Here is a 14,998-nt window from a genome sequence, read left to right on the forward strand (position 1 = left end):
TTCCTTCTTGTCCTCCTGTCCTATCTCTGGTCCTCTTCCTGTCTCTGACTGCTTCCTTTCCCAAGAACCTCTTTGTCTGACCAGCCCTGGAACCTTAGCAACGCCTACCTATCCCATTTGCCTTGGCTGGGTGTGTTGGCTTTTTACTGGTCAGACAACAATAAGTCCTTAGGCAAGGTTACAAACATTTTGGAGTGTGTGAGTCTGCTCATTTGGGCAGCAACCAAACCCCAACACTCCTTGGTTGGCAAAAAAAAAACAACAACAACAACAAAAAAAAAAAAAACAAAACAAAACAAAACCAGCTTTTATTTGTAAAGATGTAATTATAAGTAATACATGGTGTAAACACAGGTGCCTACTCTGTCCCTTATTCCCAAGGCTGGCACTCCCAGATTTGAACCTGACCCCATATGTAACACACGCCTGAAAAACCAAAGCTGCTGCTGGCCTGATCCTCTCTGTAATGTTGTTCTTTGTTTTGATTGGCAGGAACATGTTGGTGTTTGTGTCCTTAAGCCGCACCAAAAAGTGCAGAGCAAACAGTACGGGGCTGGGATGATCTGCCTGTCTTCACATGGACTGTGGCTTATGACAATAGCTAAATGTGGATTTCTCTGTGTCCGAGATACCTACAGTCTGGTAAATTTAAAAAAGAAAAAGGAAGCCTGGGTCGGGCAAGGGGGGATCTGGGAGGTCTCAGAGAGATTGTTCAGTGGTTAAGGGTATTTGTTGCTCTCACAAAGGACTCAGGTTCACATTCCAACACTCACATGGCACCTCACAGCCACTTCCAAGGGATCTGGCACCTTCTTCTGGCTTCCATGGGCACCAGACACACATGTGTTACACATATATACATACATGCAGACAAAACAATAGAAATAAGTAAATCTTTTTTAATTCTATAGAAACATATGGGGTAGGGACCAGAGAGATGGCTCCGAGGTTAAGAGCACCTGGGCCACATGGGTCACAACTGCCTGTAACTCCATCTCAAGGGCATTCCCATGGTCTGGCCTCTACCAGCCCCTGCACTCCTGAGCACAAGTCCACACATGCTCATAATTAAATACAAATCCTTTTTAAAGTGTAGGGCAGTGTGCATGGATTTCAGGCAGAAACAAAACCTTTAGGAAAGGAATCAGAACTTCCTTAAGTAAGTTGACTCATGTTAACAAAAGAAATGCTGGGCGTGGAGTCAGGAGAGAGTTCAGGCCAGGCTCTGTGATAATTTGTTTGTTTGTTTAACTACTTGAATGTATTATCTATTCAAAAAGGTATCTGGAAAGGCTTGGGTGCCAGGATAACAGCTGTAGGTTGTACTAAAAGAGCTTAAACTGTTGTTATGTGTGACATACATCAGTGATGTTTGTTTGGATTCCTTAATCAACTTAATTAGCACACCCCCTGGGGCATGTTCTCTTCCTTCTGCGTGTTTCTTGTCACCTTTTCCCACCGCTGCCAGCCACTTTACACAAAACACATCTGGCGGGATTCTCACCTAAGGGCCCTCCCCTGACTCCGAGGGCTTCAGCAACCACACTGCTGCTCACTTCAGCTGCTGCGTCTGACACGTCTCCTTCCACACATTACATGAAGTAGTGTAGGGAAAATAAATCTGTAGTGGTCTGAAGAAGAGGTTTTAAGCACTGCGTTTTTACCGAGAGCTACCTCTGTACCAACTAAAATGTCATTAGGAGTACAAAGCAAATTGTCCGCAAGCAAAAGCACACGTGACCGACCATGTTAGGGGGGAAAAAAAATCACGCTGGAGAATTGCACTTATAACTTCCCCCATTTTATTTCTAAAACTATTGAGGAAACTTCTGTTCGATGCCGGAGTCATTCGCACCAGGGGCATGGGATCCAGTTCGTGACCATGTCAATGGATGGACAGCACATCCTGGTGAACGGCAAGGATGACGGCACACTCGTCCACCTCAAATGGAAGTACGTACGGCACACTGCGCACGCGCGGGGTTTTGTGGGACCGTGGTTTAAATTCAGAAGGCCAGTATCTCAAGCAATAGGGCTGTTATACCCAGAGGTCTGAGAGGAGAGGGCGCCCCATGCTGCTCCAGGAGCCCCAGTGGGAAGCACCATGCTGGCTAGACAGGGATGCTGAGGCAGAAACGTGGCCTGAGGACATCACTCCCGAAGGATCTGGAAGGATGGAGTGAGCAGCTGCGGGGGTTAGATCATCAGGTTCTGGGGCTTAGGGGGTGCGTCTTGGTGTCTGGAACTTGTCCCTGAGGCTGAAAGAAGCCAATAGAGAATGGCCTTGGATGTGAGAGTGTCACGGGTGTCGCCTCGACCCACCCACCCACTTTGGGTATGGCCTCCGAATTGGTTGGCTGCATTTGAAAGGGTGCTTCAGAGGGAACTGTCTCTGTGTCTGGGGGTTGGCTCACTCTGTGTCAACAATGTGACCGCGGAGGACAGCTTGGACTTTCAATGCTGTCTTGCGGAAGTGGAGATCACTTACCGATATGCGGTTCCCTCTGGCAACAGTCGTTTTAAGACACAGCCTTCCTTGGTGACGTGGTGAGTGTGTTCAGTGCATGGAGATTTTGAAGCATGACAATTGGGGGACCAGCTTTATTTCAAGGACTCATTTGAAGATAACATTGCAGTATCTGTTTCAAACATGAAAGCCACACATCTTTTTTGTTTGTTTGTTTGTTTGTTCTTGTTTTTTTCTCTGTGTAGCCTTGGCTGTCCTGGACTCACTTTGTAGACCAGGCTGACCTCGAACTCATATCGATCCGCCTGCCTCTGCCTGCAGAGTGCTAGGGTTAAAGGTGTGCGCCACCATGCCCGGCCGGAACTTACATCTTGATAAGTAATTTCTGACATGCCCTTTGCAGTAAATGACCAGATCGTGTCTCAGGCAGTAGCAAACAAGTGCAGGAGCCCTGTTTAGAAAAGGAAAGACACTCTTGGAGGTTGCATATCCGACATCCTACATCACAGATATTTGCATTATGACTCATAACTAGCAAAATTACAATTATGAAGCAGCAACAAAAAATAACGTTATGGCTGGGGGGTCCCCACAACATGAGGAGCATTAGGAAGGCATTAGCATTAGAAAGGCTGCAAGCCACCGCCTCTAGGCTGTGTGTCACTCAAGGTGGGAAGTCTGTAGCCTCTGTGAGCTTGTTAGAAATGCGTAACTGGTTGCCCTCACCTCTGCCTGCCTCAGAGTGTCCGCGCCTGTCCTAGTTTGCTTTTCTGTTGCCCTGTAAAACCCAGGGCCAGAGGAAACTTGGGAAAGAGATTTCTTTCAGCTTACACGTTTGTAGTTCATCACTGAGGGAAGCCAAGGCAGAAAGCCCAGGAAGGAGCTTGAAGTAGAAACCTCAGAAAAACACTGCTTCCTGGCTCATGTCCTCTGGCTCATGTATACAGCGCAGGCCCACCTACCATGGGATGACGTCACTCGCTGTGTGCTGGGCTCTCTTGCATCAGCAATGAAGGAGGTGCCCTAGAGACATGCCCACAGGCCAGTTGAGTGGAGACAATCCAACTGAAGGCCCCTTTTGGTGGGTGACTCTAGTTGTGTCAGGTCACAGTAAAAACCAGCCAGCAGAGCTAATTAGCCCAGGAAGGTGTTCCCTGAAGCCCTCCCAGTTATATGAGCATAAAGGTCGAGGTGCCCCGGTGTGGCACATGGAAATAATCTTTTGGGGTGGGCTGTGAGGCCTAGATCCAATAATAAGATCATGTATGTGGTGAAGCCTGGTGCATTCTTGGGGCTCAGAGCAGCGGCTCTTTTGTGTGGTGGCCAAAGACCATGTGGGGTGAAGGTACAGGACAGCATAAGGGAAAGTCGCCCAAAAAAGAGTCAGGAACAGTTGGAGTGGTGTCACACGCCTGTAATCGCTGCACTTGGGAGGAAGAAGCAGGCAGATCGCTGTGAGTTCGAGGCCAACCGGGTCTACAAAGTGAGTCCAGGACAGCCAAGGCTACACAGAGAAACTCTGTCTCGAAAAACCAAACCGCAAAAAAGAGTCAGGAGCCTGAGTCCTTAAAAGTCCATCAAAGTGTCCTCCTCTGAGAAGCAGTGGCTCTGGGACTGAAGGGCACCATGGAGAACTTCCCCATACTTCTTTGTAGAATTATCTGGAAATAACACTGCTAAATGTGATTATTTTAAGTGATTTTATGGTTATATGTTCTCTCTCTCTCTCTCTCTCTCTCTCTCTCTCTCTCTCTCTCTCTCTCTCTCTCTCATTTTATCTCTCTCTGTCACTGTCTCTCTTCTCTCTCTCTCTCTCTGTCTCTCTCTCTGTGTCTGTCTGTCTCTCTCTATGTGTCTGTCTGTCTCTCCCTCTGTCTCTCTCTCTCTATGTGTCTGTCTGTCTCTCTCTGTCTCTCCTTCTTTCTGTCTGTCTGTCTGTCTCTCTCTCTCTCTCTCTCTCTCTCTGTCTGTCTGTCTGTCTCTCCTCTCTCTCTGTCTGTCTGTGTCTTTCTCTCTCTGTCTCTTTCTCTCAGACGACTTGGAACAAGCCTAGCAAATGAGATGCTTGAACACTTCCAGCAACTGCTAGCCTCTCTGAGCAGCACGATGGAAAAGGAGAATGCACATTTGGCTTTAGCAGGAGCCTCGCACATCACGCAACAAGAAGAGGAGTCCATTGAATCCCCTGTAACTAGCTTGCTCCCTCTTTATAGATAATACAGAAGATTTCAGCTTATAGTTTTCTTTAAGCACATGCTTACTGCTATTTCTCCTTACCCAGATGTCCAGTGAGTTTTCAACTAGGACATAAGCTACATCTGATAGAAAACTCAGCTTTTCTTAAACTTACCATAAATATTATATCTCAAATTTCACTTAAATGAAAACATAAGATCTGGGCTTGCACAAAAAAAAACTTTTTAAAAAAATCAATATTGGTGATTGGTCATATCACATTTGTGATTTAGGAAGTGTCAGGCTAGAAAACAATATTTACTTGCTTGTTCAACAAATACTTTTTAAAATTAAATAAAATGACTTTGTTGTAGAGAACTCACATATAAAAATGTCAGATAGCAACAAGAAGAGACTTGATACCCTATGAGCATATCCAGGGGAGGAGGTCCCCCTCAGTCACAGTCATAGGGGCGGGGAGTAAGGGGAAAATGGGAGGGAGGGAAGAATGGGAGGATACAAGGGATGAGATAACAATTTAGGTATAATATGAATAAATTAATAAAATATATTTTTAAAATGTCATATAGCCAGATGAAGGATGCCATGGAAGTGCTTGCCCACTCTCAAACTATATACCTCTCACTGAACTTTCACACAAAATGGCCATCCTAAAGCAATGGAGCTTTGCTTACAGTGTTTACACTTTGGTTTGGTTTTAAGAAAAGTCTCATTATATATCCCTGGCTGGCCTGGAACCTGCTTATGTAGTTGGCTGGCCTCGAACTCAGAGACTGGCCTGCCTTTGCCTACTGTATTTTTATATACAGAACCACTACAAAAGAAAAACCATTACAACGGAGTTGAAAGGGGCGCAGCAAAAATTTAAAAAATAAATAAAAATAAATTTAAAAAATAAAATTTAAAAATTAAAAAAAAATAACAAAGAAAGAGGCTCAGCAAATAATTATTGTGTGCCTACAAAAGGATAGGCTGGGAGAGACACAACCATGAATGAGAAGAAAGTTTTTGCTTTCCTGGTGTTTCGTTCTGATGGGGCTGGCGGCGGACAGAGAGACAGATAGGTAAGCAGCTAAGAGACAGCTGACCCACGAGCAAGTGCTGCTGCTGAAGTTAGAATGGCCGATACAGCAGTGTTTGCTGGACTGGCCTCTACATAAGCTATCATCCTACTTAAAAGACAGTGCCCCCTTTGCAAAGTGGAGAGGCACGAGAACTCGGGACAGAGGGGCAGTCAGCTCGGCGTGTGATGTGTGGGCACAGCAGAAGGCCTGGGCACTTGAGGTAAGCAAGGACAAAGGGGGTCTTCCAAGGAGGAAAGAAGTCCTGGAAAGACAAGTTTAATAAACCAATGAAGAATCTGAGGTGTTTTTTTTTTCCTTGCACATGATGAGAATCCATTGAGGCAAGGAAATAACAAAACTGGACTTTGATTTCCCATTTTGAAATGAGCACTTGCTGCTTTGAGGAAAGTGTGTTTCCTGGGGGCAGATAGAGTGGGAGCAAGGAGCTTCCTAGCGGTGGAGGAGTGCTATGGAGGGGACAAGTGGTGGGTTCCAGGTCAGTTTCAGAGACTGATTTAGTAGAACCAACCAAAGGATGGACGTAGAGGGAGACGAAGAGAAAAGACTCATGGGTGGCTCATAGGCTGCTGTGAACAGCTGTGTAGAAGATGGTACCCTGAACATGAATGGGATGGAGAAGATGTTACCCTGAACATGAATGGGATGGAGAAGATGGTGCCCTGAACATGAATGGGATGGAGAAGATGGTGCCCTGAACATGAATGGGATGGAGAAGATGGTACCCTGAACATGAATGGGATGGAGAAGATGGTGCCCTGAACATGAATGGGATGGAGAAGATGGTACCCTGAGCATGAATGGGATGGAGAAGATGGTACCCTGAACATGAATGGGATGGAGAAGATGGTACCCTGAACATGAATGGGATGGAGAAGATGGTGCCCTGAACATGAATGGGATGGAGAAGATGGTACCCTGAACATGAATGGGATGGAGAAGATGGTGCCCTGAACATGAATGGGATGGAGAAGATGGTGCCCTGAACATGAATGGGATGGAGAAGATGGTGCCCTGAACATGAATGGGATGGAGAAGATGGTACCCTGAACATGAATGGGATGGAGAAGATGGTGCCCTGAACATGAATGGGATGGAGAAGATGGTGCCCTGAACATGAATGGGATGGAGAAGATGGTACCCTGAACATGAATGGGATGGAGAAGATGGTGCCCTGAACATGAATGGGATGGAGAAGATGGTGCCCTGAACATGAATGGGATGGAGAAGATGGTACCCTGAACATGAATGGGATGGAGAAGATGGTGCCCTGAACATGAATGGGATGGAGAAGATGGTGCCCTGAACATGAATGGGATGGAGAAGATGGTGCCCTGAACATGAATGGGATGAACTGTCAAAGAGCCAGCAGCCGAGGAAAAAGACAGGCTCTCAAGTCAGTTTTTTCCCCATGCTCAACTTGAGAAGTCTATTCGACATCCACGAAGCAATTCCACAAAGCCCAGGCCACTGGAGAGATGAGCATTGAGTTCTTAGAAGAAGCTAGTACTGGAGATGTTGGTTTGAGGGCCAAGAAGTATGTGAGTTGAATTTAAAACCATAAAACTTAGGAAGTCATGTTGAAAGAATGGATAGTGAGAAGCAGAAAGGACCAGGAGAGATGCTTCTAGAGAAACTAGAGGCACGGCAGCAGAAGAACCACAGTGTTGCGATACCAGGAGTGGGTCCCACAACATTTGCTGCAAAGAGGGTCTCAGAAAATGGGTGGTAGTGACAGAGGAGCAGAGCATTTGGCTGCTGCTTCAAGACCCTACAGCAGAGGGAAACAGGATGTCCAAGGAAACAAGGTGAGGCTTGTAAAAACAAAACAAACAAACAGGGAGGAGGAAAGAGCAAGCTCCTAAAGAAGCACACTTGACAGAGTAGGCCTTCATAGGCAGAAGCCTGTGGTCCACAGAAACAGGAGAGAGGCAGAGGTGATCTGGCCCCAGTGGGAACCGTGCCATGGTTTCTAATTTCTTAGTGCCTTTCTTGGCACTTGCAAAGTAGCAGTTAGATTTTAGCAATATCAAAGTGATCCTATTTCATTTAATGTCATGTTATTAATCTTTAAAACATCTTTAATTCTGGGGTGGCAGAAGTGTAAGGATTAAAGAATTCATCTAGGCAGACACACGTCTGGTATTATTTTTTAAAATGAGACAAGTGCGGAGAGACTTAATGAAATTATGTGAACTAAGGTGAGAGAAGAATTGAACTGTTTCTAAAAACTATCTGTGTCTTTCTAATCACTCACAGAAAAAGTTGAGCTTGGATTCATCACAAGAGGAACTGGTCATCAGTTCTGACAAGGAAATTCCCTGGATCCAACAAAAAAGGGAAGAGGTATTTATTTAGTTACTGATGATGGTGGTGGTGATGGTGATGATGATGGTGTTGATGGTGATGATGAGGAAGATGAGGAGGAGACAACGTTTCTCTGTGCATCCCTGGCTGTCCTGGTACTTGCTTTGTAGACCAGGCTGGCCTTAAACTCAAAAATTCACCTGCCTGGCCTTTGAAGAGTATTTTTAAAGGGTGAGACAGGTTTGAGTTAACAGTCTGATATGTCAACTGCGTTCTGTTTATATGGAAACCTAGGGGAAGGCTAGAATACTTCATGAGGTACCCGTTGGCAGTGCATCGCATTGTACAAGTGCCTTTTCTAAAAGCAAACACACCCCTAAGCCGGACCCACCCTTTTAGATTAAGTTCAACAAGGTTTCAGATCCCAGACTTACTGGAGCCCAACAAAAGTATTAGGGGAGCCAAAGTAAAGACGGACCCGTGAGACGCCGTGCGTGACTGCTGTGGGATGTTTGTCTTAACCGGTTGGGTCAGGGACAGAAGGCTGCCGTGGCTGAGGCCACATAAAGATGAGCAGCAGGCTGAAGGCAATGTCTGCGTCCAGTCTCGCCCAGGTTAGGTTAGTTTTCCTAACTTGCGTGATTGACATTGTTTGGATGTTGTTTCAGTGGTCACTCCCAAACACCATTAGATTTAAGCAAAGAATCACAGGGCTGTGGATTATCATGGTTTGTTAGTTTTGTTTGTTTGTTTCCACTTTCTTGCACGCATATCCATGTTTTTATGTGTGTGCTTCTGCATGTGTGTGTACACACAGGCTTGTGACGGTTCACAGCTGATGGCAGGGATATCCGCCATCACGCTTCCACCTTATCCACCGAGGCAGGGTCTCTCAATCAAACTCAGAGTTTATCGATATGGTTCCTGGCATTGCAGGCGGGCACCACACCCACCTGGCATTTATGTGTGTTTCTTGGGGATCCAAACTCTGGTGCTCACAATTGTGTGGCACGCCATGCCCCTTGCCTCGTGTCCCTTATTTTGTAGTCTCCGCAGATGTGCTGTTTCAGTTTTGAAGAAGTGCCGCTGTGTGCCCCCCCACGTCCTCATTTGTCTCCTCCCCACCAGCTTCTCTTACTTTATTAAGTGAGGTGTTTGCTCCATTTCAGGCCATCAGGAAGGAGATCAAACTGTTTTCAAATAAAAGAAAGGAGATCAAAAGTGGAATCAAGGAGCTTTCTCGAGTTGTAAGTGCCGTGGCTGTACGCGCTGAAATGCATCCGCCTTCCACCAAAAACGCCACTTTCATTTCCCTTTGCTTCACACGATGTGAGGGTCTAAGTTCCTGCGCTTCGCAGGCTGTTCTAACAGGGTCAGATTGTAGCTATATCGCACTCTTAGCATCAAACAAGCAAGCAGTGCGTTTCCCTTCTGCTTCCCCCAAGTACCCCATCTCACAATGCATTTTAATACTTATTTTCTTCAAGGTTACCTACGCTGGCCTTTCTCTGTTTAAGGCCCCTTCTGTCCTGCTTCCCTTTGCCATGGTTCTCCTCCTCTCCGCATAACTGTTTTTAACTTTTCTACCTTATCTTTTGTCTGTGTTCCTCCATCTTTCTAAACAGTCTCCTAACACCACTGTTACACTAACAATTCCATCCTCGGGATGCATCCATCACAGCCACGTAAGTTTCCAAAGCTTGGTCACATGGTATAGGGTGATCACATGACTGTTTTTTGCAACTTTATTTTTCTGTGTAACTGTTATCTAAGTGCGTGAAGCCGGGTTTGCATGTGGTAACCTTCCTCCAAGAGCTGTCTGTCCTGGGAGGTAGCTCTTATTGTTAGGTCATGTTGCATAAAACTACCTACAAAACTTTTCTTCAAAAATATATGATTCAGGGGCCAGCAAGATGTCTCAGTGGGCAAAGGTGCCTGTCGCCAAGCCTGATGGGCTGAGTTTGACCCCCAGGTTCCACACGATGGGAGAAGAGAACTGATTCCCACAGGCTGAGTCCTGACCTCCATGCACGAGCCATGGTGTCCCTCACACACCCTCACACAAAACAAGCGAATAATATGTAATAAGTACATATATATACATATATATATATGATTCAATCAACAGCAAGTATTTTCTGTCTTTTCAGCTTTTTAAAAATATGCCTTTTAAATGAAATATTCTAAAATTATAGCACGGTCTATAATTTCTTTCATAGCTTTTGCGTTTGCCTCTGATTTTTAAAGGGCCTTCCAAAAATTGGGCAGTAAGTGCATGCCTGAGGATCCACCTGTTCTAGAGGCAGAGGGGGCAGGATGGGGGGGGGTGCTCATTTGAGCCTAGCAGTTAAGAGACTAGACTCAGCAACTTAGCGGGATGCCGTCTAAAAAAACTAAAAGCCTTCCATGGTCTCACGTGTCCTGTGTAATAGTCTTTAATTGCTGTGTAGTTTACTCTTATGAGTGATACAAAGGGAAGTCTCGCTTCCTCAAATAAATAGCCCACTTCCCACAACACCTTTCTAAATTGAGTCCACTGCCCTTTCTCCACGGATTTGTGGTGCTTCTACAAACGCAGAACTATTTCGGGATTCTCTATCCTGAGAGTGGCCACTGGTTTCCTGTGTTAGTAGGAAGCTAAATTATTACTGTTTCGTGGATTTTATTTTTGGTATCTTGAGAGTAAGTCTGCCTTTACACTTGTTTTCCAAAAGAATATTTTGCAGACATTTACTTTGCTACTTGAATTCTAAGATCCATTTGTGAGTCTTGATTACTCTTCTGTTGCTGTGATAAAATAACCTAACCAAAGCAACAGGAGAGAGGGAGAGAGGGAAAGAAGAAGGGAGGGAGGGAGAGAAGGAAGGGAGGGAGGAAGGGAGGGAGGGTAGAGGAAGGGAGGGAGGGAGAGTGGGAGGGAAGGAAGAAGGGAGGGAGGGAGGAAGGGAGGAAGGGAGCCTGCATCGGCAGCCAGGAGGAGCAAACAATGAAGACTCACTTAATTCCTCCACTGCTTATGTCCACAATAAAGAGAATTCCTACTAACCTGGGAAACAGATCGTTTTGTTTGGTTGCTTGATTGGTTGTTTTTTTGTTGTTTTTGTTTTTGTTTTGCTTAGAAACCCATGTGTTACTTCAACAAGCGTTATCTGCCTAGATCCCTTAGTAAATGGGTAATTACGTTTCCCAGTTTTTCCCAAGCCCAGAGAACGGTGCTACCCAGCTTCACTGGAAATCTTTCCACCTCAAATAGCATAGCCAATGCAGTTCTCTACAGCCATTTCCAGAAGCGGAAATAATCCCTGATTTGCCTGCCCACAGACTTGTGTCCTAGGCGAATCCACTCCATCACAGTGACAAAGTATTGTTCTTGCTTTTGTTTTTAGATAAATTAATTCTTAAGTATCAACCTTCAACCTCAATAACCACAACAAGCCTATAACAGAATTCTTTATTTCATGGTTCGTTTGGAGAAACATAACACCTACTTAATTGTTCAGTTCTGTACCTGTCATCATCCTTTCTTATTTCAAAATGCAGATTACGAATATGATGGAAGAAAATGAAAAGATGGACCTGATTGCAAAGTTAGAGCAACAGGAATTTTGCCTGGACCTTGAGGAACTAGAAAGGCTTCATGATGAAAGTGAGGAGGAGGTAACAAAGGTACGTAAGTGCCTCGCAGAAGCTGTCAGAACGACCTTAAAGACAAACAAACAAAAAAACAAACAAGTGACACTGGGTAGGGCTCTTCCCATGTTACTTCCCCAAAGCTCTTGTCTTTAGAAGAAATGCCATCCTTGGATTTGGCTTTCCTGACTAACAGCTGGCAGCACAAGCCCAGCTATCTATTAGCATCCTTGGGGATAGAAATAGGTCCCTAGGAGAAGATGTAACACTTCCCAGGAAGGAGTCTCAATGCTAAGGAACCCAGACCTATAGCCAGCCCTGGCCAAAGTGAAAGCCACAAAGCCCAGCCATGACTACCTGAACAGCATCCTGGGCATTGAATCAGAGGGAGCTGATGGGTAAGTCTCAGCATTGGAGATGGAGGGCTAAAAGATTAAAACTCAAGAGGGCTCGGACAACTGGTATACCATAGACCCAATGAATCATAATTTAAAAGCAATGAAATGAAAATCAAAGTAATTTAATCAGAAAACAAAATTTTAAAAATGTAAAAAAAATTATTCTGAAAGGCTATTCTTAGCTAGTTTGGAAGTGATCTTGCCAAACAAAGTAAAATGTAAGGAAGTTTCTAGAAAGAACCCTAAGGACTAAGAACTGTCATGGCTCACTTTCATAACATGCATTTGGGCAGACTCTTGAGTAGGAACCCTTACTTGTTTATCCATGATGAGATATCAGCAGAAAATCCAATTGAAGTAACACACATCATTTACATTTTTAAAAAGTAATCAATCTGGTCCTCAGATGAGTGGGAACATAAGTAATAGAGGAATTAGGTAAAAAATGTCCAGACATAGGCCACAAACTGGCCCTCCAGTATGTTGACAAGAATAAAGCTAGTGCTAGGCATGGTGCCACACGCCTTTAATCCCAGCTCTCGGGAGGCAGAGGCAGGCAGATCGCTGTGAGCTTGAGGGCAGCCTGGTCTACAAAGGGAATCCAGAACAGCCAAGGCTACACAGAGAGCCCCTGTCTCAACAACAACAACAAAAAAACCCAACAACAACAAAAAGAAAAAAATAAGAATGAAGCTAGCATTACATATCCTGCCACATCACATAAGAGTATAAATTTCAGTCTTCATTCATTAAATAAGAAGATTTGGGGCTGGAAAGGCTTTAAAAAGAAACAGTGCTGGGTGTAGCTGCCTGTGCCTGTAATCCTAGCACTGGGGAAACTGAGACAAGAACATCCTTGGAACTCAACTGACCTGCCACCTGGCCTACTTGGAGAGCTTAAAAGACAAGGTATCCTAAGGAAGGACACTTGAGGTTGCGTGCGTGTGTGTGTGCGCACACACACACACACACACACACACATATGCACAGAGAAAAGGGGAGGGGAGGGGAAGGAGGAAATGGAGGGAGGGAAGGAGGAGGGAGGGAAGGAGGGAGGGAAGGAGGGAGGAGAAAGGGGGGAGAGAGCACACCCAGGAAGTGTGGCACTGAAACCAGTCATCCTGTTTACTTTACCCCTTGGAGGTGTCTGTCCACACAGCCCCTTTTCCTCATGGATGTGATCCGGCCCCTTTTACAGGCATTTGTATTGACATAGCAGTCTTCTAGGTAGAGAACACATGCCCTTGACACAAACATTCTCAAATGAAGGCTGTGTGGCCCAGAAGTTCACCGCGGTGTAGAGCAGCTCAGCATTTCAGGAGAACTCCTGTAAACCCACTCCCACTAAGTGGGCTGCTCTGCCTAGCTTAGTGGGTCGAGGCTGTCGCCTTTTTGCCTTCAGTGGCCATGTTTTCACTTTTATCTCTTCCTTTCTCCAAGCTGAGAAAAGATGTGGAGATGCATAACTTAGCCACAAGCTACTTAACCGAGCTCATCAGGGAAGAGTGCTGGGACTCCATGGCTGTGAAGGGCAGAGCTCTAAAGGTAACCCCGCCCACCAAGCCCAAGCGCCGCATCCCAGATTATGAGGATGTTCTCAGAAAGTTTCATCACATCACTTTTTAAAAAGTAAAGGAAATCCACTCACAAGAAAACATTCAGTGCTGCCTCCACTGAATTCCACCAGACGCGTCACCTTCCTTTAATTCATCGGTCTCTCTGCTCAGTCTCACACACTTCAAAGACCGTGTATTTCCAGATTGTTCTTAGCACCCTTCCCCTGTCTCCTGTGATGTTCCTGCATCCTTTCCTTAAAGCCTTCTACCCCAAAGGGCTGTCTTCCTCGTGTTCCACTCAGATTAAAAAGTAGACAAACGCTGTTCGCGTTTACACCCCCACTTCTCTTCCTGTGCTCTAAGTAGCCGTTCTTTTACCTTTTCATGGTACACATGGTAGGGTACACATAAGGCAAACAAATAGCTGGCTTTACGCTTATGTCCTTAAATAGCTACTAATTGTGCCTTTTCTCTCTTTAAATATGCCTTCCCCTCCCACCCCCATTGGGATGATGAAGTTCACAGCCACTGTGCAGTCACGTGATTGGGTAGCGAGAGTGTGGAGGTGGACGATTCTCTGTTGTCAAGGCTGCCCTGGGTCCTGATGGATGTTTCACAACATCCTTGGCCTCTGCTGATAGGGACATCACCATACTACTCTCTCAGCAATAGAAAAAGTCCCTAGACATTCCCACACTACCTTGGAGAGAAGAAAATTGGGGGGGGGGTTGTTCTTAGGTATTATTACTCCAGAAAGAATCCCTTCACAAAAGCATGCTGTTTCATGCAAAGGTCATGCCCATAAGAACAGCACCGTATCACTTTATTTTAAAGGGTTCGTTCCGCTGTCAATTTCACTCACTACTTAATAACCTTTGGATTAGTTTTAACAAGAGGAAGCATCCCCCATGCTCCCCCAGATACCCACAAGTATAGTAGGAAATAAACTTATTGCATCTTGATTTCCACCCGAGTGTTTCCATATCCCCTACGTGGTTGAGAACTTCCCCATGAAAGCGCGCACAGAAGAAGAGCTACGGGACTTGGAGAGAGTTCTGCAGCAAAAGAAGACTGAGGCGGAGTGCCTTAAGGTACCACTTTAAACACGTGTGTGTGAAGTGTGTGTGTGTGTGTGTTTACATAAGATAACGTAATTTATTAAGGGTCCCTAGCTAGTTTTATATCACTTGATTCAAGTTAGAGTCTTCACAAAGAAAGGAACCTCAGTTCATAAGATCTGGCTTTAAGTACTTTTCCTTAACTAGTGATTGATGGGTGGGAGGGACTAGCCCATTTCGGGTAGTGCCATCCCTGGGCTGGTGGCCTGAAGTTCTATAAGACATTAGGTTGAGCAAGCCATGA

The 14,998-nt window shown here is 45.3% G+C and overlaps 1 protein-coding gene across 2 annotated transcripts in view; it reads left to right on the top strand.

Moving 5' to 3' along the window:
* CFAP43 (cilia and flagella associated protein 43) overlaps nt 1-14,998 on the top strand; it is an 89,868-nt gene that overhangs the window by 45,957 nt on the left and 28,913 nt on the right. For both annotated transcript variants that reach the window (XM_084772184.1, XM_084772183.1), the window contains 8 exons: nt 493-642; nt 1,823-1,953; nt 4,501-4,654; nt 8,005-8,091; nt 9,222-9,299; nt 11,593-11,718; nt 13,521-13,625; nt 14,611-14,727. In XM_084772184.1, the coding sequence (XP_084628310.1) occupies nt 493-642; nt 1,823-1,953; nt 4,501-4,654; nt 8,005-8,091; nt 9,222-9,299; nt 11,593-11,718; nt 13,521-13,625; nt 14,611-14,727 (948 nt within the window). The remainder of the gene's footprint in view (nt 1-492; nt 643-1,822; nt 1,954-4,500; nt 4,655-8,004; nt 8,092-9,221; nt 9,300-11,592; nt 11,719-13,520; nt 13,626-14,610; nt 14,728-14,998) is intronic.

This window comes from Acomys minous (assembly GCF_964271855.1).
Source record: "Acomys minous genome assembly, chromosome: 2".
In the NCBI taxonomy this organism is placed as follows: Eukaryota; Metazoa; Chordata; class Mammalia; order Rodentia; family Muridae; genus Acomys; species Acomys minous.